This window comes from Zea mays, chromosome 1 (genome assembly GCF_902167145.1).
Source record: "Zea mays cultivar B73 chromosome 1, Zm-B73-REFERENCE-NAM-5.0, whole genome shotgun sequence".
Classification (NCBI taxonomy): domain Eukaryota; kingdom Viridiplantae; phylum Streptophyta; class Magnoliopsida; order Poales; family Poaceae; genus Zea; species Zea mays.
In genome coordinates this window covers 80,165,039-80,189,386 of record NC_050096.1, presented here as the reverse complement: position 1 = coordinate 80,189,386, position 24,348 = coordinate 80,165,039, and the positions used below count along the sequence as shown (strand labels likewise).

At 43.2% G+C, this 24,348-nt stretch overlaps 1 protein-coding gene and 1 pseudogene across 3 annotated transcripts; both read left to right on the top strand.

The window, feature by feature from the left end:
- The first annotated feature begins 4,617 nt into the window (after positions 1–4,617).
- Positions 4,618–10,367, top strand: LOC100279761 (uncharacterized). Of its 2 annotated transcripts, none has more exons than XR_004857141.1 (7): positions 4,618–4,993; positions 6,040–6,640; positions 6,819–8,110; positions 8,203–8,281; positions 8,353–8,720; positions 9,617–9,710; positions 9,810–10,367. XR_004857141.1 is itself a non-coding variant. In NM_001360996.1 (7 exons), exons 2-7 carry the CDS (start codon positions 6,088–6,090, stop codon positions 9,960–9,962), a joined length of 2,544 nt encoding a protein of 847 aa, NP_001347925.1. In that variant the 5' UTR covers positions 4,756–4,993; positions 6,040–6,087; the 3' UTR covers positions 9,963–10,326. The 2 variants fall into 2 exon arrangements, 1 of the variants encoding a protein (NP_001347925.1); NM_001360996.1 differs by having other exon boundaries at positions 4,756–4,993; positions 9,612–9,710; positions 9,810–10,326.
- Positions 10,368–12,368: 2,001 nt separating this feature from the next.
- On the top strand, positions 12,369–16,797 carry LOC100216908 (uncharacterized; annotated as a pseudogene). Its single transcript, NR_158612.1, has 7 exons — positions 12,369–12,479; positions 13,066–13,126; positions 13,214–13,421; positions 14,168–14,444; positions 14,712–14,881; positions 15,866–15,994; positions 16,547–16,797. The product of NR_158612.1 is annotated as an uncharacterized protein (transcript).
- Positions 16,798–24,348: the final 7,551 nt, after the last annotated feature.

The following is a 24,348-nucleotide window of genomic DNA, read 5'->3' as shown; positions in this document are numbered from 1 at the left end:
AATCTTGTACTAAACACATAAAACCCTTGGAAATTCATAACTTTCTCATTTTAATGCCAAATTGATCCGTTCAAGTTGCGTTAATCTCGTACAAGTATTTACTATGCAGTAACAACATTTATTATACCATGTCTCATTCTTTTCTAATTAGATCTTTATTTAATTTATGTTGGTTAGTCTTGTTAATCAGCTTATCATTATAATCTAATAGAATATAATTTATGGTCAATTTATAACTTAGATTAAAGTTGAGATAATTATTTATAGAATAACCTCTCATATGATTTATATTAACCAATTTATAATATAGTTTAATATTTTATTCACATAAATCTTATATAAAATCATAACTCTTTAACCGTAGCTCCGATTTTAGTGGTTCTCGTTCCCACGATCTCGTAACAACGCGTAGATTATTATTACATAGTTTTATTCTTATGATTGGTGTGATGTTAATTTTGTCTATACCATGTTTGTTTGTATTGCTACGACTAGCAGTGCGGTTGCGAGTCACCTAAAGTTCATCCTGTCACCTGGATTCTCAAGTGTCAGGCAAGTTGTGCCCTTGATCCACTTTTGCTACCTAATAATATTCTTTATTATCACTATTAAATGCATAGGTTTAATTTTGATGGGATCTGATAGGTCACCCTAGATTGTTTATCCATTTTACCTTGTTTACCCCTGAATCATATGGGTAGTTATGCTATTGCTTTACATGGTTTTGGGTTAACATTTTATTATATCTATGTTCCAATTCTTTTGTTATTCTATTTATGTTCATGTCAAGGTCATTAATGTTAATTGGAACATAGAGCTTAACTTGAGAAACACGTGCCACCACAAGGGAGGAATGGGACCCCTTGGTTAACTAATTAGGAAAGCTAGTGGAAGACTACCTTACCCGAAAGGGGCAAGGGCAGTAGGGGAGTTGCATGCAAGGAGGTTCTCGGGTTGATTTGCTGCGATGGCGGTCAGACGGGGGATTCTTGCAAGTGCTCTTCCCATAAACTGTAGCGGGTTTTCGGAAGCTAGTGGAACTTTGTAAAGGCCTCGTAGTGGATCCCTAGCCATTCACCTTGGTAGTGTCTAAGGGCCTAGCTAACCCTGGCGACATAGGAAACACCACTTGTGGGTAAAGGGTACAACCTCTGCAGAGTGTAAAACTGGTATACTAGCCGAGCTCGCGGACATGAGCAGCTCAGGAGTCTCTGATGATTAATTTATGGAACTTAAATACAATTTTGTCATTTACATTGCATGGGATTATTATTAATTTTGTTCTATTACTTTATTTAAGGTTTGGTATTTACTTACACTTAGTAACTGCTAATAAAATTTTGACCAACTATTTAAAAGCAATGCTCAGCTTTTAACCCCTGTCATTGATTAGCCTTACACATCACACGAACTCCCACCTTTGTGAGTTCATGTCCACTGGTTCCCCACAACTTGTTGAGCTATGATCATGTGTGAGCTCACCCTTGTTGTCTCACACCCCCCCACAGGAGAAGAACAGGTGGTTTAGGAGGAGCCACAAGGCGAGGAGTTTGATCTGATCTAGGTGACGTTTCCCCAGTTGACTTCTGCGCCAAGGACGATCCTTAGTTCGTTTTATATTTATTCTTTTATTTTGTAATAAGACTTCCGCTATGTAATAAATAATCTGATTATATTATGACATTTATCTCTATACACTCTGTTATTATATATGTTGTCTTCTTGACGCATGTATGAGATGCACCCGGCTTTGTCCCTTAAAGCCCGGGGTGTTACACACAGTTTACTCTGTACCATATCGAATATTTGTATGTTAAGAAAAAACACCGCTCAACAATGGCTGCGAGTGAAAGTTTTATTTTGGTTAACTTTGCACGTGTTGTAAACATCCCCGTATACAATTTGGCCTTGATGACAATCAATCACTTTTAGAGTTAAATGGTTGTGAAATACAATGAATTCAGATGCCAATTCCTTTTTGGTGGATGGAACATGACACGTGGAATATTTATTGAGTCACATTCTTGTATTTGTTGTTTGCAGCCTCGAGAAACCTGAAGTTTGAACACATTACAATTGATGTGCTTGCCTTTTGTGAATGGACTGGGCTATTCGCTTGACTTTTATAGATGAAGTGAAGCTGCCTTGTAGTTTTCTAAGGTTTATGTATATAATTATGTGGATTGCATTAGCCCAATATCATGTATATACCTCCCGCTGTGGTGCCTGTCCCTACGTACATCACCTAACGTAGACTTGGATCTTGTCATCTTATTTTGGATTAGTTTCCTACATCTTATTTTTTATTAGTTTTTGTTATATCAGGTCTTATCATTACACTACGGTAAACCTCTATGTCTGATAACTTGTGCTAAAACAGAAAACAACTGCAATTTTAATGTAAATTATGTTTGGTATCTTTATGTTATTAGTTTTACCATTGCTTTGTTCCTCAGTTTGGCACTGATAAGTTTCATGGGAGATTACATCAACAATTATTTATTACTGATTTCTCCTTGTACGAAGTGGAATTTTCCCTATGCTGGATAGGGCGCCCGAAGGGGCGCCACCTGATCTAGTTTACCTAACACTTAATCGAATTGGGATGAACAAGCTATGCCCCACCTGGGAGGGACCATTTCAAGCCACGGAGGTATCTCGACAATGGGTGATATGCTGCATAATCTGTGGAACATATAGCACATACTCCCTCCGGTGCAGTAAAGCAAGTCATCCTGCGCGTGACAGAGCGTGCACAAAAGAAGTCATAGCGCGCGTGGGTCTGGAATTTGGACGTCGCTGCCCCTGAGTAATTGCATCGGGAAAAAAAAGATGCACTCAAGAGGAATCGAGCTTGAGACCTCCAGTCTAAAATGCCGCGGGAGGTGCGGCAGTAACCAATCAAGCCTGATTGTTTTGGTGATGTTAATGCACCCATATCCCTATTTAATAAGGGCAAACAGGGAAAACTATATGATAATTAATCACTCCTTGGTATGCACAATCATGTCCTAAACGACTACCTTTACTGCACCGGAGGGAGTATGTAAGTTTTATCCTTAGAAGTCTCCTATGCGGCTAGGTAACATAACTAGGGTACATACCACAAGTATGTTGCTCTAGGGCCACCACTATGTACTTAGGGTGTGTTTGGTTGTGCTGTAGCTGTGAAACAAAGCTGCTGTGGGCTGTAAGCTGTGAAAAAGTTGCTGTGAAATATGAGCTGTGAAAAAAGCAGAAAGCCGTTTGGTTCGAACAACTGTGAAATTGTAGGTTTGGTATAAAATGTCTATAATGGCCCTACCTTGTAGGAGACACTTAATATTCGAGTTGATTATAACACTTTATTTTGTGCTATTAAGTCATTATCAGTGATGAGTTTCAATGCACTGTTTCAATATTGACACATTAGATTTAAACTAAGTAATCGTGTAAGTTTTATCCTCATAAAACTCTACCGTCTCTCATAAAAATCTTTATGTATCTCTTCTTTTAAATTGTACTATAAGTCATTAAGAGTGACGATGTGTCACAACATCCTACTGAGAATGACCTTATCTTCCACAAGTTCTAATAGCACGTACTACTAGCTGAAATTGCATTGTGTCAGGCATATCCATTAGCGCAGAATAGCGTCCAGCAGATCATCACTTCACCAGTTGGTGGCTGAGCGCCTCGGGTTAAAGTTAACTGGTTTATGTGCATTAGCTTGTACAGCGTGCAATCACTAGCTACAACGTTGCAAGCAATCACCTGTAGACCGCCGCCGTCGAGTGCCTGGGGAGGAACGACCGCCTGGTGCCTGGGGAGGATGATGGGCAGCGCCTGGGAAGTAACGATCGACTGGTGCCTGGGGAGGACGACGGCCGCCTGGCGCTTGGGGATGAACGGCCGGCCGCCTGGCGCCTGGGGAGGACGACGGGCATCGCCTGGGGAGGACGACGGGCAGGAAGACGAGCCACCGCCTGGGATTCGCTGGGAGCCGCTTGGAAGACCCGGCCTCCGACTGGGTAGCTGTTGGGGACTCGCCTGGAGAGGACCGGCCACCGTCTTGGGAGCAGGCTCGGGAGGATACGGCCGCCGCCACAATTCCACACGCCGATCTAATTTCTTTGAAAGCAGCAACGACAAATCGGTACGTTTATAATGGCAGTGCGGGTAATTTTGTGGAAAAGGTCGCCCACACAGCCAAAAGAAGCACGTCAAGGGCTGCTGTGGCAATTGAACTAGAGAAAAGCTACTTTTTTTGGAAGTACGTTAGTAAAAGTTTATCTCTTTGGTTGGTATTTGGGCTTTTCTGAAAGTAAAAGTAAGTTTAGAAGCCCAACCAAAGGCACCCTTAGCTCCATACTTGCTTGCTTGCATTTAAAAATTTCTCTGGTTTAAGATCCCGGTGCATGACGCATCTGCACAATAAAAAGAACAAGGATTAATGTCACGAGATATGGAATCAAGCAAAAATCAAGTTATACTGTTTACGTAAGAAAACAAAAAAAATAGTGCACGGAACAAAGTAGGAAAAAATGGTATTGTGTTGCCGCGGAGCTGCTGGAGATTCATCTGGCAACGGCGAAACTGTCCGTTTTTTTAAGACCGTTTGTAGCTGCGTCTGCCCTAGTTGAAGGGCGGTCCAATCGCAGTTTCACACTGCCGCCGCCACGGCCCACGGCGCCACGCCCTGTTGCCCGTTTCGTCTCCCGTCCCCTTCCTAGTCTCCCCCCAAAACAAGAAGCGGGCTGGCGGCTGCAGTTTCCCGCCTGCTCGCACATTGGCGCGAAATTTGCCGAGCTACCTTGCGCGCTCCCTTCCCGCATCCCAGCAATAACACTATCTACAGTGTAAGCCAAAGTTCCTAGTCCCCCTCCCCTCCGCTCCCTTCTCTCTCCTCCTCACGGACGTCAGAGCTCCTTCCCCATTCCGGCGTTGCCAAGAAGGCCGGTTTCCGGGCCCTGTCTTCCGCTACCTCGCCGGCCGCCTTTCACCGTCATACAAGGTCAGCACGTCCAGCTTTTCACGCCCGCTCGCCGCCGCGGCGGGCGACGGCCCTCTTTGGCCGTCGATAATCTGCGCGCTGTAGTAGATCTATGTTTATGTTTTATTGTTGGAAAACTATCTTTGTTTATCTTAGCATTTCCCTACCGAAATCTGCGCGCTGTAGTAGATCTATGTTTATTTTTTTGTTGGAAAACCATCTTTGTTTTATCTTAGCATTTCCCGAAAGTTGCAGATCTGTTAATCGATCTGCTCGAATGAGCCGTGGCTAGGACTCTTTCCCTTGTTTCCGTAGCTATTGATTTGGGGTGTGTGGTTGGTGGCACTGTCCACTGGGAATTAGGCGAAGAAATGCTCTTCTCCGGCAAAGTGTTCGTTTCAGGGCTTTCAGTATTTTTTTTGAGGAAATTGGAGAGGCGGAAGCCCTACAGATGTTTCAGGGCTTCAGTATTGCCACCCAGTTTTTCAAGGTGAATGCCACTGGGGGTTTCTTGACGAGTACAGGGATGCGACTACTGTCCTCTTCCTTTATAATCCCTGCAGAGTTGATTCATACGAGCAAATGTTAAAAATGCACTCTTCAAATGAAATATGCGCGCAAGCTTGTCCATTAAACATCCATGTCACTCTATTCCTTTTTTTAATCCATGTGCTGGGTAGTGGAAGTCTGTCTGATACTTGACTCCTTGATGTATAGCAGTTTCTCGTGTCTTATTTGTAGTGATGGTCTGTGGTTTATGGATCATTCCTGTACAACACATACATACAATTCTTATTAGTAGAAGATTGCGTAGGCACATTTATGTACTGTTTCCATGCTGATTTGGTAAGAGGTTTAGGGTTTATGTACTGATTTGGTCATGGAACTCATGGACATGTGCTAATGTTGAAGTTTTTCTTTTAATATGCAATATCTTCTGTGTTTAACAAGGCTTACTCTAATTGCTTGGAAAATAGTATAACTGCCTAGGTGCTAGGCAGAGCCTAACCGTTTGCTCCTAACCACATGCACCTGATCATAACACTTGATTTTCTGCATTTCTACAGGAAATAGGAAATATTTTTCTGTCTGTACCATTGCTTTCCAGACCCACAATGCCTGCTTCTGCTCACAAAAATCTCGATTCTGGTTGTCCTAGGAGATCTACAAGGTTTAAGGATATTCATGTAGTTTATGAAGATTCTGACAGGGATCCTTCTTCTTTTAAGAGGATCAAAACTGAAGTAATTGATTCTGAACTAAGTGTTGGTTCTGTCAGTGACAAGGATAGTGAACACAATTGTCATGATGTATTACTCAAGGATCTCAGGACTCAGTGTAAAGCTAAGAATCGGAAGATTTCAAAAATCACATTGGAAGGATGTGGCATTAAGAATCAGGTTAAAACAGAAGATGACATTGATCTTGATAAGCCTATTGTTGCATTGAAACAGAAGAGGCTGAAAACATCTCCTGCTAAGGCTAATATAAAGATGGATGCGCTAAGATCTTCTCCATGTGCTGCTAAAGAGAAAGATACAACATCAGCCAGAGACAAGATTCTTAGTTCTGCACAGACTTTCCTGCTGAAAGCAACAATGCAAGACCGAGGATTAGAGAAGCCTGGAAGGAGAATTGCAGAACTGGAGCAGTCTAAAGTTGTTATTGGTGAGTGACTAGCCTGTTCATATGAAGTCCAATTCTTATATCACTGTCTATTATTGTCTAGATGTGTTAGATGCATGTGTAGAGTTTTTTTCTTGTTTCTCATATACTTTTTCTTGAAATAAACATACCCTTTTTCAATTATGTGGCTAAATGTTTTTTTTCTGTACTGCACTTTCAGATTCTGCTGAAGAAATAGTTGGGGAGCAAATTTATTGTGCTGAAGTGAACAATACAGCTGGAGTTCTAGCGGGTTGTGTAAAACCTGATGTACTATATGAAATAAAAACTGAAGATACAAATTATTCTGAATTTGGAACTTCTATGTGTTCCATAAAGAATCCTGATCATTCATCCTTTGAGCTGCAACAGAAGCTGGTGGATGATGATGACTGTGTGCCTCCATTTTGTTTCATGACCCGACCAGCTCAATTAGCTGATGTTTCTGATCATTCCTGCGAACAAACCTGCAGTTCCAAAGAAAACAATTCTGATGACATTACAGCTGCAAAGGCAACTGATGTTGTTTCTTCATTGGATCTCACTGATGAAGTGAGAAATCATCAGAAAACATCTGAAAATATAACTAATTTAGATGTGGATAAGTCTTCTACTGCAAATGGACTTATGGCTTCTTTCAGTGAGTCCTGCCATGACCGTATAGATAAAGATGAGCAATGGAATTTATTTGCCCATGGGAATGAACCTGCAAAGATTTTGGAAGAGTTGTCTCCTATTGATGAGTCTAGCACAGATACTCAATCTGATTTGTGTAGAAGCACAGAAATGAATTTCACTTCACTTGAGGGGGTTGTACGGATGGAGGCTGAGGGCCAATTGGATTCAATAGTCTGCTGTGGTGTAAGACCAAAGCATATGTTACTAGATATGGAAATTGGACATACAGCCACTGGTACATTCACCTTTGACAAGACTATCGACTTAGCTCATCCTGCCAATTTTGTTGCACAAGATGGAAGGCTAGAAAGTATAGTATATGATGTTTTGAATAATCATGCACAAAGGACAACCTCTAAAAGTAAATCTTCTGTTGGACTTCCAGATACTGCTGTGCTTCAGAGCTCACTTATTGAGTTCACTGACAATTGTCTGGAAGATAAAAGGGCTTCAGATGATAAATTTTCACATCCCAATAATGTGGACTTGCCATTGAAGGATACGTTAAATTCTACAATAGACTATGACATTTGTAGATCTATTAATAATGAAGGATCAGAAGAAGAAATAGTGCCTCAACATCAGTTATACCAGTCATGTAGTGATAAGTTCAACCTTAGCAGTGTCATGCCAGAGATCTCTAATGCTGAAAAATCACAAAAATTATCTGCTGGAACTCAAAATTCTTCTGCTACTTCTTTGGAAACTGACGGACGAATTAAAAGGCCAAATTTTTTTGTGGATGAGGAATCAATTGAAGAACATGCTCCAAAAGTATTACTGTCCAAGAGAAAGGTCTGAACCGTCCCGTCAACAATGTTCTATTGCATATGCATTAGCAAGATAATCATACTAACATCTTTTGTTTTCCTCTTTTTCCTTTTCAGATTATGTCACCAACGTCTCAGGAGAAGCTTTACAGTGCTGTGACTGGTATTGATTTGTGTGATGGAGTCCAAAGATCGAGTAAGCGATTATATGCTGTCCGTTTCAAATATTTTTACAAGATCAGTTGTAATCATTCTTTCTTGTTGCAGATAGCAAAATCATTATTGAAGATTGTGACAAAACTACAATATCATTGCCTCAGCCAGCACACATGCAAGGCAAATCAATGTTCCACACAGACAGGAGACTTAAGGACAGGACATCTGTCTCCCCTACAAGCAAAGGACTTCTGAAGTCAACAGGATCCCCGCCCAATCAACAGACTTGTTCTTGCATGAGAAGTTCGCCAGTGGTCTTAGACACTGAGAAAGCTGTTGAGTTTTCACAAAGACAGATGCATGATATAGAAAATATTGCTGCAAAGCTTATCAGGAGCTTGAAACACATGAAAAGTATAGTGGATGAAAGTTTGTCAACAGAAGCATACTCTTTACTTCCTAATTTTAACATTGCCCAGGTGAGACATTAAATGGAATATGCACTTCTCGTTCTAATTTATAGTTAAATTGCTGCTCTCACAGTAAATAGATAAGCGTTTCTGTTTGTTGAAGTTACACCATGTTTTGAAACTATTACAGTATTACTCAAAAGAATGTGATTCCAGTAACATGATAAGCATACAAGGTTAATTATTCTTAAGATTGTTATTTATATGATAGTATGGTACTCCTTTAACCTTAAAGACATGAACTAGTTTGGTTGTCTTCATTTCTATGTTGCCTTTTTAGTTGGCATTGTTTAACAATACCAGGCAATGCTTCTCTTGTTAGCGTTTAATTGATTACTAGATGCTATGACCAGTACATGCTAATATATTTGTATGAAAAAATACACTTTGACTTTGGGCCCAGTGTTGTTTTCCATGACTAAAATATTTGTTTAATCTGTACTGTTTCTCATGCAAGTCAATTGTTGGCAGAAAACGTTTTGCAGATCTTGTTTACATACTTGTCACTTTTTTGTACCATAAGCATACCTGTTAGTGCAGATGCAGATTTTGTCCTTAGATTAATTGTTGAAAGTGTTTGTTCTAGGAGATTAGAACTTCTATATCCACCAGACCACCAGTTAGGACAACTGCTATGAATTACCTGTAATACTGTTGGCAGTTAAAGATCACCTGACCAGTAGATGTGGGTCTAAGTTGGGATTCCAAATGCTCTAAATTAAATATTTATTTCACAAGAAAACCAACGTACATAACACGGGATTTGAACAACATCTATATGTTTTTTCTTTTAATATAATTTCTTTCAGAAAACATCCAGTTTCTATTTACTTATGCAAAAGCAAAGCAACTCGATTGATGTCTATATTTGATTAAAGTGGTGCAATGTTCTATGGACAGATCAGAGCAGCCTCTGAGGATGCATTAGAAGTGGAGAGGACTACGAGGAAATGGCTGTCGATAATGAACAAAGACTGCAGTCGCTTTTGTAAAATATTGGTTTGTATCTATCCACTTTGAAGATCATACTAATTTTTTTATTAAAAAAACGACTCTGAACTGATAGTTTCTTCATGTCTATTAAAATTTCAATTGCAGAGCCTAGCAAAGAAGAATGATGTTTCTCATCCTGAAGCGCCAAGGAAACAAAGAAAAATAACGTTTGCAGATGAAGCTGGAGGAATGCTCTGCCATGTTAAGTTTTTTAAGGATGGACAAGCCTCTCTTTCTGAATGCCAGAGTGATTTATAGGCACTAAGCTGGTCTTCATCATGAAATTTGATCAGAAAGGAAACCTTGTTGACAACAGAATATAATCAAACAAGCTGCTCAGCTCAGATGGACCAAAATAATGAACGCACGCACAGTATATTGAACCAAAATAGTGAACGCACAGTAGAAAACAGACGGAGAAGTTAGCGCATGTTGAACGCACAGTATGTATTTTACTGTAAATTAATTGATGACATTGTTGTCCCAACTCAGGTATTATCCTTGTATGTTGAGTTCAAGAGTCCATGTAAAGCGGCAATTTTTACAATGTTCGCTGAGGCCACAAGTATTTGTAACCCAGAATTGTAGCCTCTGTAATACAATTATTGGATACTGTTGGTCCAAAGTGCTTTATTTGAAGGAACTATTTAAGTTTCAGTAATAGGAATATTCTCTTTTAAGTTATACTAAGTTTTAGATTAGTACGTAATAAAAATAAATCTCTACTACTAATTATAAGCATAACGTAGGCGTCCACACCCCCACGGTGGTGCACGTTCTGCCGCCCGCGCATCCCGCCCGCGGCCGCACCTTGCCCCGCATCACGCAGTCCAGGCGCAATTCCTGCTCGCGAAGGTTTCGGGAAAGGTTGAACACCGCATTTCGCCTCCGGTGTCTGTCTGCCTGCCTGGCTCGTGCTCCTCGGCGTCGCCCTCACCCCCATCTCGAGGCCGCCACCCCGCCGCCATCCTGGCTCACCCCACGACGCAAATCTGTGTGCCGCCCCTCCCCTCCCATATCGCCATCTCTCCTCCCCTCCCCGGTCACCACCCATACCTCAGCCACCTCGGCGGTTGTGCTAGGGGCGATGGTGGTGGAGGCTGCGGTCGCAGCTGTGTTAGTGGAGGAGATGTGGTGGCGGCAGCTAGACAGCATCGTGAGCGCGGTGTCGTTTGGGCTCATGTCCATGTTCCTTGCCATTGCCATCCTCGAGCACTTCCTCCGCCCCCTGGCCCACACGCTCGAGCACGCGCCGCCCCGGGGGATCCGCCACCGCCTCCTCCTCTTCCTCAGCCGTGGCGGTGAGCGCAGCGCCGCCCCCAGTTTAGATCTTGAGGCGGCGACGAAGCTTCAAGCCCACGCGCCCCTCGAGATGGGGCCGATGCGGACGCGGATCCGAAACTGGACCATGGGGCCGACGGGGTGGCCGCGTGGTGGGTGTGGGTCGCGCTCACCGTCTGCGTTGATGTCGTCGGCGTCGGTCTCGCGCTCGTCGGGTTCCTCTACTGAACAAGGTTTCTAGGGATTCCCCGGTTTCTAGGAATTCCGTCGTCGCTTGGCGCTGCCCTGTTATCGTAGGTGTCGCCAGCTGCCGGTCCTGTGGCCCGTGCAGGTGCAGCCATGCCCTTCCATGGTGTGCCACACCAGCTCTCGGAGGTGCACAAGAAGCGCACGCTCTACCATCCCGAGTTGCCCTCTGCCTCCAGGTACGCACCTCCTCGTTACGGCGGTCGAAATGTTCATGAACGCGAGCTCTCAGAGGTGTAGAAGAAGCGCACGCTCAGAGGTGCAGAACAGATACGCACCTCCTCCAGAGTAAGAATTTTCTCTGCTTCCCGGTTAGGAAGAAACAACATTCTGATTTAATCTGTATTTTTTCCAAACAAATTGACATATCTAGGAGCATTTGTTGCAGCTTTTGAGCTCTAATTATTTAAAGTTCAAACAACTCAATCTATTTGATTTTAATTGTAATTACAACGCAGTAGTATTGTTCTATTGTCTTATTGTGAGTGGTTCATGGTTCAAACTTTTTTGACGCCTTAAAAAATTTATATCTCCAACTTTTTCTTTGGTGCAAAATTTGGCCCAGTACAGACAAAAGCTTTTATGACATGGTTTAGTAGCCATCTGTTTGGTAAATATTTGTTATTTCCATGTATGGTAACCGATTTCTCCAAAGGGATACATTTGTAGAACTAATCATTTACTCTTGATGGTTTGTAGGCATTTCGTTTGTTACTCATCCATCGGACATGCATTTGGTCCCAAAAAAAGGGTCAAGCTCCTATCACTGTTCATCATTTGGAATCTTTGAGAACTACAAGTTTGTAGCGGCTCATTTATCTCTTCAAAATCCTACCAGCACGTGGTAGTAAAATATAGATGATAATTTAGGTGATGGGTTACTTATATAATAGATTTTGATGTCAGTTGTGTTGTTTTTTTGCGTTCTCCATTCACTTAGATTAGAATATTTGTAATGGCGAAATATTCGTCAATATAATATTAGTTGTATGTACCTGATTCACGCATTTTTTATGCATTACTAACAATTTATTTACTTTTATTTTAGTTGTTTGTCAGGATGAAGCTTGCTAACGAACAAAACTAGATATCTCCGCCACTAGCACTGATGGCGAGACCGCCCCGGTGCATCTTAAGGGGCGAGAGGGCAGGGGAAAAGCAGCAGCAGCAAAACTGGTCAGGGGCCAGCACACCGAGATCCAAGCATTTCACTATCGAGCAGCGGAGAAGGACAACGATAAATGACAGGCAAGCTCGTTGAGCTCGAATTTCATTTTTGAATTGTACTGAGCTGATCAGAAAGTAAAAGAAAATGAGTGAGTGAGCCAGCTGCCTGCTCAGCATATCACAATACATCATCACATGAACTTGTCAGCTGTGTTCTTGAAGGTGGTCCTTAACAACCCCAATGTGCAGATTGAGGACACCACACGGTTCAGCATAGGAATGGTGCTTCGATTCATTTAAGTGCCTAACACATAGACCATCTTCAACTCTACGTTTGGGAACAATCTCCCTGATCAATAACATGACTTTACTTTATTTCCTCTCTTACTAATTAGTGGCCACTCGCTATGTACAACACTAGAAATTATTTTTTTGCCGCAGTTTGAAGTTGCATGTGCGTTCACCAACTTTGCATTGGACACAACAGAAAACACAAAGGTGGTGGCTGGGCGTGGTGCTATGCCCATATTTTTAAGCGTGATTGTATTAAAAAGTAGTCTATGGTGCTATGCCCTACTACTTTCTGATTCCTTTTGTTTTAGTACATTGTAACTAGCAGCTTTCGGATTGCATGTGATTGTGGAGGCATATATCTTACTACTTACAGGTATGCATCTTGACTAGCTCGCTGAGGGGGATGGCTTGGTGGATCTAATGTTCGTTTGCTTGTAAGTGATTAGCTAGATTGTGTTGTTTTAAGTCCCGGCAATTCAGTTTCTGTACATGCTCGCCCATTGTTGAATCTACCCTTACAGGTATCGCTACTAGGCCTGCTGTTGATCGAAAGGAGCAAGCGAGCAACACCAGTGGACTACCCTTGAAAATTGTGACCTGGCAAGTCTAGTAAGTGATGCTTGCATCATAATACATTCACTTGAGACTACATGAATGCCCCCTAATATTTTAGGGATGAGGCGACAGGGAATAGCCCTTTCACTGTCTTCATCTACTTTTGTTCTCCAGGTTTGCATTCTATTTACGAATTACATTAGCAGTCATTCTTTGAAGTATTGAGTTTCTCCATGTTTTCACATTTATAGCATGTCTTAGATGCATAGTCTAGAGAATTTGATTTTATTCTTGTTCTAAATATTGCATTTGATGGAACAGAACGAGACCTTACTACGTTGCACTTATCCAAATTGATCAGAAGTTAATTTTAACATCATAAAGAAAATATCTGATTTACAGATGTCCGCCCAAAACATACCACCAGGAAAATATTGCACATATTATCCTTCCCTCTAAATCTCATCAGGTATGCTGAACAGGGGCGCAAAACTTCTAAAAACATTGTAGCATGCCTTCTCTAAAACTAAGCTTTTTTGTTACTTGTTTTTTCAAGACAAGCGGCACAAAACATAGCCAACATTCCAGTTGTTACACTCAACCAAGTAAATATGGTCAGCCATCCAGTTCCCATCTCTTCTACTTCTCTACTACTACTTATGTACCTAACGTAGGCGTCCACACTCAAAATTGGTGCACGGTTCTGCCTTTCTCCACGCGCTGGCCGCGAATCTCGTCGGTCTACCAAATCCGTCGCGAATCTCGTCCACAAAACTTCCAGCCATGGCTGCCGTGACCAATCCATGGCAGCCGCGCCCTGGTCCCCCGACCGCGCCGGCTTCCATCCATGGTGCTTCTTCTTGTTGTGGTGTTCGGATCGCAGTCCACTGACCGAACCGAACCACTGTTCGACGGAGCAGATGACACGATGGCCATCTTCCTGGCGCTGCGGTCGCCGAAGCTGGAGGTGTTGGGCCTCACCACTACCTTCGGCAACGTCCACACCGCCCTCGCCACGCGCAACGCGCTCCACCTGGTGCCGCCGCCTACCTTCCTTCCTCTCTCTCCCCCACCCTGCTCGTCTGTTCCACCCACTCCGACCGCGGCTCACATTTGCTTCTGATGTGTGTGCTTGAGCTGGAGGCTGTTGGCAGGACTGACATCCCTATGGCAGAGGGATCCCATCCAACGATCAAGGTAGCTATCAGCGTCTCTTTGTTTATGCTACCACGCTGAATCGATGTTCAATTGTCAATGTTGCAGCGCCCTCATCAAACATAGAGAAAAAAAATCAAAGAATCGCAGTGATCTAGCAAAGCTGCAAACAGTTGAGATTGAGGGAACACCATCGAGAGGATCATACTTCATGCGTGTTCATCAGCAGCTTTCACAAGGCTGTTTTGTTCGTTCATTTACTCTGTCATCTGAATTGCTGTTTATTTTTCATTTCCCCCTCGAGCACAGAAAGCCACCAAGCTGAGGATCGCAAGCTTTGTCCACGGTTCAGACGGCCTGAGGATCGCAAGCTTCGTCCACGGTTCAGACGGCCACTGTGGATCGAGGTGCGGCAGGTCGGGGCGCCGCCGCGGATTGTAGGCTCGACCGAGACTACTTCGTCACCAACGTCCTCGTATGTAAGAGTGAAAATTATTTGCCTATTGCCGACATACTTATCTAAAGTCCAACTTCTTATCAAATAAAGTATGTGAAGATTTACGTGTTTTTTTTTCTGTTTTCATACCACCATATTACCTCCTTAAATGGTTTTCCCAGGTTTTAGCAAGCATCACTATAAAGCACGAGTGAAGGTTCTCCCAGGTTTTAATAAGAATAGCTACAAAGCCTACTCTGAATAAATTTGTCTAGATGTTTTAGTAGGTTCAACTGTAAACATCCAATAGTTAATGTACCTACCACTTTTAAGAAATCACTTCTTTGAGTTGTTCACTTGTTGTAGAGGTTAATGCCACCAATGCTGGGACAGAAACAAGTGAGTTGAAGCAAGATCGACAGATTTGATAAAGGTCCCTCTTGTTTACCCTAGACAAGTCTAATATCTTCTCAAACAGATAATAATTAACATAAACGAGCGAACTTTTACACAAGAAATCTAATGAAATGTTCTTATTGCATTCTTCAATTAATATTTTCTCTCAGTAGCATAGCTTTTAGGTACTAACTGTACAATGGCAGGAACAGCAGCAACACTAAGCATCCAACGTCATGTTCTAGGCACCTGTTCCATGTAGCATGCATATTAGTAATTGCCACAGCTTAGGAGTGAATCCGGTAGAATAATATGCTCTAGAGTTGAATGAAGTAAATTTCAATTACTCCTGAGGATTAAATGAACTGTATAAGGCCGTAATTTGTTCCTGGTTTAGTTTCAGGGTAGAAATGGACATTGCTGTAATCAGCTACACATTACATGCGACCGGACCTGAATTATTATATAAGAAACCTGAAGTGTAGTCGATATACATGTTTTCGTCGGTGAAACCCACTTACTTTTTGTAGGCCATTGAGGTGCAATAATTTGATACGCATGTATGTTAATCTGCTAACCCACATGGAATGCAATTTCATAGGTTAAATTTGCCGCTTGTCATATTTTGTAGGCTTCAATGTTAAACATTGTCACAGGTTCTCATATATGGGTGGAAGATAAAGATTTGTCCTGGGTTGATGGTGAGGTATTTCGAATTGATGGCCAAAACGCCCATGTTCGCACAACCAAGGGGAAGGCGGTATGTGTTGCTCTGCTTTTGAAGTCTGTCACAAACCCTTTTTAGTTTGTTTTTTAGTTCTTCATAATTTCATAGTTCTGTTTCTGACCCAGAGTTTCTCGCACAACCAATGTTGTTAACTGAATAGTTAAACTGAATAAAAGGTATGATGTTTCACATTTTTAATTTTAAAAATTATTTCTTTTATTATAGGCAAGAGGTTACCTCTATTGAAGGAGATGACAGGTGTCTATTATTATAGCAGTAAATCATCTTTGTTGCTCCTACTACACCCGTTTTGAGCTAGAAATTTCGTACTTAATCACCATTACAATATGACAGAAGTGTAGGATATGCACAAAAGCACTTATTGAGTTGAGTGGTAATATATACTGCCAACTCCAAGGGAATTTGATTTTATTACTCAACGTTTATGCCTTTCATTTACTACCTTCATTTTTTTTCCAGAAGTGTTTAGTGCATCAACATTGTTTTCAGTAAATGTCTTTGACTGTTGCCTTTTATTGCTATATGTCGGGCCGTTTTGTTGCGTTGTTGTGCACGCGGTTGTAGGGATGGCGTATTGTGGCGGCTACGAGGGACCGATGTTCCTGTGTGGCAGTGACAACGATACCGTGGAGCCAAGGCAATGTCAGCAAGCTGATTTTTCAGATTGGAATCTATGGTTCTTTTTAAAGATCGAATATGTTCTAGCATCTTAAAAAGATTTGTCAGAATGTAAACATTTGTTCTGAGGTCATTTAGGCCTCAAACAGAATTTCTTGGACTTATTTCGTTGGAGGGAATGGGACATCTTGAGATCTAAATGTGTATAGAAGATCCAAATGTGTATAGAACATATATTTTTATGGGTATCAAACATGATTGTGTGCAAAGCACGGACATGGTACTATAACAATGAAACACATATTTGTACATAATTCATCATGGTATTATATGTTGCCGTTGCAACGCACGGGCACTCACCTAGTATCTTATAATTTAGAAAGGAGAGAATAACATTTATCAGTGGGGTTTTCAGCGTACTATAAAACTCTATTCTTCATCAGTACACTATCATGTTAGCGTACTTCATGCCCATAAAATTTGCGAAACCTTCACTGAGGTTGGCCTTTATATTTGTGGGCAACGACTGTTAATTCTATATATGTCTACCTATCTTCTTTTTTCCCCAAAATATTATAAATTGCAGATCAAAGGGAGCATAGTTTGGCCCAACCAAACAGCTTATGGTTACTTGGAGCTCCTATGGTCCGGACTTGATTGGTTCCAATTTCTAGGTGGCCAAAATACCAGACAGCCAGACTCTCATGTTAATGACTACTCCCTCCGTTTCTTTTTATTAGTCGCTGGATAATGCAATTTTGCACTATCCAGCGACTAATAAAAAGAAACGGAGGTTTGCACTATCCAGCGACTAATAAAAAGAAACGGAGGGAGTATTTGAAACATTGTGATTCGACTATATCTCCATAAGATTCGTTACTGTATATGCAGCAGTCATATTGGTATACTCATGTAGACATCACGTAGATGATAGAACTCCTGCACTTCCGACAGTGGCTCCCACTCCCCTGTCTTTCCAAGTCAAAATCCACTTCCCTACCAAGGTCATTCAACATCTCATGTCATTGTCAGTGTGCTCGTTCATTTCTAGGTCACGTTGCGCCGACTCTCCATGTGCATGCCACACTATGTAGTTGGGATTTGGGAACAATCCCATGGTAGCAAAGATGTCGCTCAATTGTCTCCTTTTTATAGTATTTTCCATTCTCACACTTGCTACACGGACACTTCGCGACACGTCCAGTTGCCAACACGTACATGTGGTTTCTTTAGCAACCGCTAGCCATTCCATTGAGTGTGCCCTCATCCTTTCTCCACCCCATCGACATTGTCCGTCGATAGTCAGCCATTTCTAAGGCGAATCAATGAACTACATGAAATATTATCAATGAGTGTAGCTTAGGTGACATGGAAGTATGGAACCTATTAGAAAAGATATGTCTCGAACCCACCCGAGAATAGAGACCGTTGCATGCGATTTGTGAATTGCACTACAATCCAAACGGAATTTCGGAAGCCCGCTCTTCGAATGCACGTCGTATGGTGGTGTGACGGAGAACAACATGGTTATGCTATCGAAACCTCATTTGGATCATAGTGCAAATCACGAATCACATACAACATCCTCTATTCTCGAGTTGTCCAAAAACGTGGACAATTCTAAAATCACGCATCTCATGAATCAACACGAGATGTATGGTTCTCGAATAGGTGACGCTAGGGTTTGCTACGGTTTAGTACTTAAACCGAAACATTACAAAATAAAGAACTAATAAGAAAGATATAAATGAAATAGGTTTTAACATGTACATATGTTGATACTTATAAACGAAAACTATATGATATACATAAGATTGACTGGGGGCACACACTCCTTCTGCAACCGCTCAAGCTAGCCCATTATATAACTAGTCCACTTTTACCTAAAGTGGGATACTTGTTGAGTGCGAAAGTATTCACTCTTACTATTTCCAAACATATATTGTTGTGTGGATGCAACACCGCTACTCAGTTTGCTCAATTGAAACAAGTGATGACGTGGAACCAGAAGACTACCAGGAGCTGAAGGAGTGTGTGCCCCCAGTCAATCTTCCTGTGGAAATGGAGAGCCACAACAAGAGCTTAGTTCCACTATGTTGTGCATCCCTATGATAAAGACATTTGTGTCTCATGTAAGTTATTATTCACTTACATAATACATGGTCTTGTTCACTGACGAAGTCGGCTGTATGTGTGAAAATTCAATCCTAGACACACATACATTGCCATCTGGGTTTGTCCTTAAAATTGAGTGTGACATCAGATTCTCATGATACCGAGTCCGGGTTGGGTCCAGAAGTCAGCACCTTTAGGATCAGCGTGCCCAGGATACCCATAATATATATATATATCCTTTACCCTCTCCCCACACAATTTGGCTAGGTTGGCTCTCTTGTCCTATTCTAAACTGATTGGTGTACAAATCGGATTTAGATATATTTTTGGTATGAGGAACTTGAAGATTATGATCCAAACTTATTTCCTACGGGAATAAGGCTACCTCCACCTATTGAATATAAGGTGCTCCGTCAATTAAGGTGTTCAACACACACAATCCATCGCAATATACTCCTATCTCTTTTTGCCCCAATCTCTGTCCCCACCCCATGGTGTTGTTCATCACATGATCCAATGATCAAGGTTGGTGCCCTTTCCTTGATGGTGTCTCTCTCAAGTGAGAACTTCGATGGTTCCTCCCGAAAACTAGTCCTTCTTCACCACGTAAGCACAATTGGCTACCTTTTGGTGGGTTTCTCGTAAACCTTGCTATCCTTCGTATAAAAGTGTTAATTATCTCTTGGGTTCTTTGGTCATGACCGGATGATCTAACTTTAGCTTGTGTATGACCAATGTTTGCGTTAATAAATTTATGTCTTGATTTTTGAACAAATTAGACCGAATAGAATAGACAATAATGATAATAAGTACTCCTAATATATATAGATGCAAGCAAGGAAATGGATGGGAATATATACTGCCTCGTTGTAACACCCTGAATTTATGGGTATAAAATTTCTTTTCTAATATCTACCAAATTCAGGTGTTACTCTCTCATTTCTCTGCTTTCGTTCAACTTTTTCTAAAAATGAAGAATTATTTGGTTTTATATATCTATAAGCCTAGTAAAATGAAACCTTAAAAGAGTCCTTGATTGCTGCATAGCATACTGAGACATTTTTTATGTTGAGTTGTTGTGTTTCTGCATCCATTCAAACTTATTAAATATATTTAAATCTTTGATTCAAAAAATATATTTAAATTCGAATAGAAAGGGAGAGATAGAAAGCCTTCCCCCAACCCCTCCTAGCCGGCCTTTTCCTGCGTCCCCGGCCCGCTTCCGCGACGCGCGCTTGCGCGGCCCGGTCGTGCCTTAGCGTCCCGCGCACTTGCTTCCCTTGGCCCATGGCCGCGTCCACCCGCACCCCGCAGCCTTGCGTGGCCCTATATAGATGGCCAAACGGGCCGGCACGGCCCGACCCGGCACAGCCCGTCGCTGGCACGGCCCGCCAGGCCCGGCTACAAACCGTGCCGTGCCTAGATGGGCCGGCGTGCCGCTGCCGCGGCCCAGGCACGGCCCATGAGCCTCGTGCCGGGCCGGCCCGGTGGCACTATAGCCCATCTGAGTATAATGTAGAATTTAGCAAAAAATGTGTAGTTGTGGGGGCTCGAACCCACAACCTAAGTGCATAAGAGGCTTAAATGCATCCATCTAACCAGTGCAGCTACAGTTTTATTGTGTTATATGTTGAATTCTTATATTTAATATATGTAAACTATTATTTTTAAAATAAAAAATGTAACCGTGTCGTGCCCGTGCCAGCACTACGGGTCGAGATAGTGGCCCAGACACGGCACTATAGCCGTGCCGTGCCAGGCACTGGCACTATACTAACCGGACCGGGTCGTGCCTGGACCGTGCTTTTTCGTGCCGTGCCTGGGCTGGCCCATCGTGTTAGTGCCAAATGGCCATCTATACGTGGCCCAGCGCCGTGCGTGCTCCCCGCTGCGCACCGCGCGCCCAGCTGCCGCTGCACGCGGGTCCCACCCACCAGCCCACCTAGCCCTGTTTATCTTCTCCCGAACCGTCCAAGCATTAATCTCGCCCACGACGTGCCTCAGTTTTCTTCCCCTCACCTCGATCCGGATCGGCGCAGTTGCAACCGAACTGCTGCTGCGGCCATGGCGGGTCGAGCCTCCTCTGCGCGCGCATCTAGTCCGTCCAGTCACCGTCGTAGCTGAGCTCTACGTGCACAGGTGAGCCTTCTTCCTCCTCGCCTCGGACCCCTTCTTCCTCGCTCAGCTCCCTTCGTGTCTCCTCCTCTCGGCCTTCTCCCACGCGGCCACGAAGCTGTTTTGCCTTGCACTCGTCGCTCGCCTCGCGTCCCACGTGCTCCGCCAGCCGCATGCGCCTTCATGGCCGCCGCTACCACACAGCGCCCGCCCTACTCCGCCGTTGCGGCCTTGGCCGAGCAGCCCCTGGCGTGCCTTGCCGCAGCCAGCGCGCAGTCATGGCCAGCCGTTGTGGCCTTGGCCGAGCGCGAGCGGCCCGCCTGCTGTAGGCAGGTCTCTAGCGCACGCGGGCGAGAGGCCCCAGGGCGCGACCGGCATAGCCCCGCGCGCGAGCTCTGTCCCCTGCCCTCTGCGCAAGCTCCAGCAGTCAGCGTCGTATTGACCGATGGTCGCCGTCGTGCGTTGCAGACTCACAGCGTAGAGAAGTACTGCTCGTGCGCGAATGTAGAGAGAGGAAGAAAACTCCCGTGCTACATGTGCATGCCCAGTTGCCCACACGGCCACACCCCACGCCCACGCGAAACTCCAGGTTGCATGAGTTGCAAGGAAACTGAATGCCCCCCACATGCATGGCTCCACTATTTTCCTGCATGTCGCACGTCTCCTAGAAAAGTCGCCCCCCACATGCATGGCTCCACTATTTTCCTGCATGTCGCATGTCTCCTAGAAAAGTCAAAAATTGTTGCACACCCACATGGGATTAGACTTTCTATGGCTGTTGGCTATGAACTTCGCGACCTTACGTGTGGCCATCCTCCAACCAATCATATTGCACCATGTCAACCAATTAGATAATAACTCATTATCATCGCATTATAAATCTGTTTCAGCCTATTCTCGTTGTGTTAACTTTATAATGATATTTCCTACGTATTAGTAACGTTATTTGGTCACGATACACATTTTAATTAATTAGTTGATTATTTATTTACCCGAGTTATTAAAGTAGTAATTTACTTAAACTAGTCTATAGTTTTAGTTGCGCTTTATGGATATCTGTTAATATGATTATATCTACATAAATGTTTTTATTATTAATAATACTTGTTTAGTATAATCGCGTTATCTGTTAGCGAGTATCACGTATCGTCTCATTGTCTGCGCGCTGTTCGCGCGTGATGTGCTCGTGATCGTGTGTTGATTCGCGCGTCGTTCACGCTGATCGCGTGCACTGTTTCGTGCGTGGTCCACGTGCTATGTCACGCGTGTCCGCGTGTCGATTGCACGCTGTCGTGTTGTTTCGTTCGTCGTAAATTTGCCTCGCTTAGAATCTCTCGTTTTAATTAAATAGTAGTTATAATTTATATTTGATAACACCGAATTAAATGTCGTAGTTCATATTCGTTTAGCGTAAACGCGATGCGATAACTTGTCGACCGTAGCTCCGACCGAAGCATTTTTTCCTCGCGTGACCATAGAAGCGAGCTCTATTTTATCCTGCATGTTTTTATAATGTTTTATCTTGTATGGTGTAATGTTCTTATGCATATATATGTTTGTTTGCTTGTACTTGTTTGTCTTCGCTTCACGTTGCGATTAGATCGCGATTCGTTTCCGCGCTTCGAGGAATCGACGGTCAAACTTCGGCGACCAAGTGGTCAGGTTCTTCGAGTTCTACAAAGTTGAAGATCCTTAGCATCTGTTTGATGAAGGCAAGTGTCCCTTGACCCATCTATGTCCTATAGATTATATGATTCACTTTCCGCATTTACATAGTTTATACCTAAGGATTGACTAGCTTTTGTTATCCATGTCCTTGCTTACCTATTTGGGTTGGATTATTCTGGTTTAGCTTCATGCTAGTGCTTAACATTAATCAATGAACATGATGAGATTTATCTATGATACGATGTTTTCCTTCTTATTTATGGTGATATACTTGTGGCATTTAAGGGGACTCGAGCGGTTTCTCGAGTACCTCTCCGTAAGGACCTGTTCGTTGGATGACCGCCCGGGAAAACAGTGCAACCATGAGGGTGGAATGGGACGCCATTAGCTGAATAATTAGAGAAACGGGGTGTAGTTCGCTTAGCCATCGTGCCGTTAATGGGGCTCGGTGTATGCGGCTCGCTCTGCCAAGGTTGGTTCGCCCCTTGGGGAGGAGTGCGGTGCATTTAGAAAACCTAACGGGCGGCTACAGCCCCGGGGAATCTTTGTAAAGGCTACGTAGTGATACCCTGCTGGGTCACCTTGGTAGTGATTAATGGAGAGTCATGATCTCTGGGCAGAAAGGGAATCACAGCTTGTGGGTAAAGTGCGCAACCTCTGCAGAGTGTTATGAAACTGATATATCAGCCGTGCTCGCGGTTATGAGCGGCCAAGGGAGCTCCATTGATTAGAGATACTGGATCAGAGATGTTTGGTTTACAGGTGGTGATGAGGATGATGGTTATGATTATGCTTATGGTATTGGTAAGTGGTATTCTTTCCGTTTGAAAAGGGTACATTTGGGTTAATAACTTGGGTTAATGCTAAAACCTGGCTTTCTACTAGTAATAATAACTTGACCAACTAAAAGCAACTGCTTGACTTAACTACACATAAAGCTAGTCGACTACAGCCAAACAGGACATTTGTTGAGTATGTTGATGTGTACTCACCCTTGCTCTACACACCAAACCTCCTTCCCCAGGTTGTCCTCATTGCAACCACTGCTCAGGAGAAGATGAAGCCGTGGAGGAAGACTTCCAGGAGTTCCAGGAGTATGATGAGTTCTAGGCGTTGGTTAGCGCCAAACCCCCAGTCGGCTACCTGTGTAGGCCGTGGGTATCTACGTTTCTTTTCCGCACTTTGATAATTGTTAAAGACTATGTGGATGTTGATAGTCGCCTAGAGGGGGGGGTGAATAGGGCGAAACTGAAATTTACAAATATAAACACAACTACAAGCCGGGTTAGCGTTAGAAATGTAAACGAGTCCGCGAGAGAGGGCGCAAAACAAATCGCAAGCAAATGAAGAGTGTGACACGCGGATTTGTTTTACCGAGGTTCGGTTCTCGCAAACCTACTTCCCGTTGAGGAGGCCACAAAGGCCGGGTCTCTTTCAACCCTTCCCTCTCTCAAACGGTCCCTCGGACCGAGTGAGCTTCTCTTCTCAAATCAAAGCCGGGAATAAAACTTCCCCGCAAGGGCCACCACACAATTGGTGCCTCTTGCCTTGATTACAATTGAGTGTTGATCACAAAAGCAAGTGAGAAAGAAAAGAAGCAATCCAAGCACAAGAGCTCAAAAGAACACGGCAAATCTCTCTCGCTAATCACTAAAGCCTTTTGTGGAATTGGAGAGGATTTGATCTCTTTGGTGTGTCTAGAATTGAATGCCTAGCTCTTGTAAGTGGTTGGGAAGTGGAAAACTTGGATGCAATGAATGGTGGGGTGGTTGGGGTATTTATAGCCCCAACCACCAAAAGTGGCCGTTGGGAGGCTGTCTGCTCGATGGCGCACCGGACAGTCCGGTGCA

Excerpts from the sequence above, each read along its gene's own strand:
- LOC100279761 (NM_001360996.1), top strand. The coding sequence starts at position 6,088 with ATGCCTGCTTCTGCTCACAAAAATCTCGATTCTGGTTGTCCTAGGAGA. Across the intron at positions 6,641-6,818 it reads GCAGTCTAAAGTTGTTATTG|ATTCTGCTGAAGAAATAGTT; the intron begins GTGAGTGACTAG and ends CTGCACTTTCAG. Across the intron at positions 8,721-9,611 it reads CTAATTTTAACATTGCCCAG|ATCAGAGCAGCCTCTGAGGA; the intron begins GTGAGACATTAA and ends TTCTATGGACAG.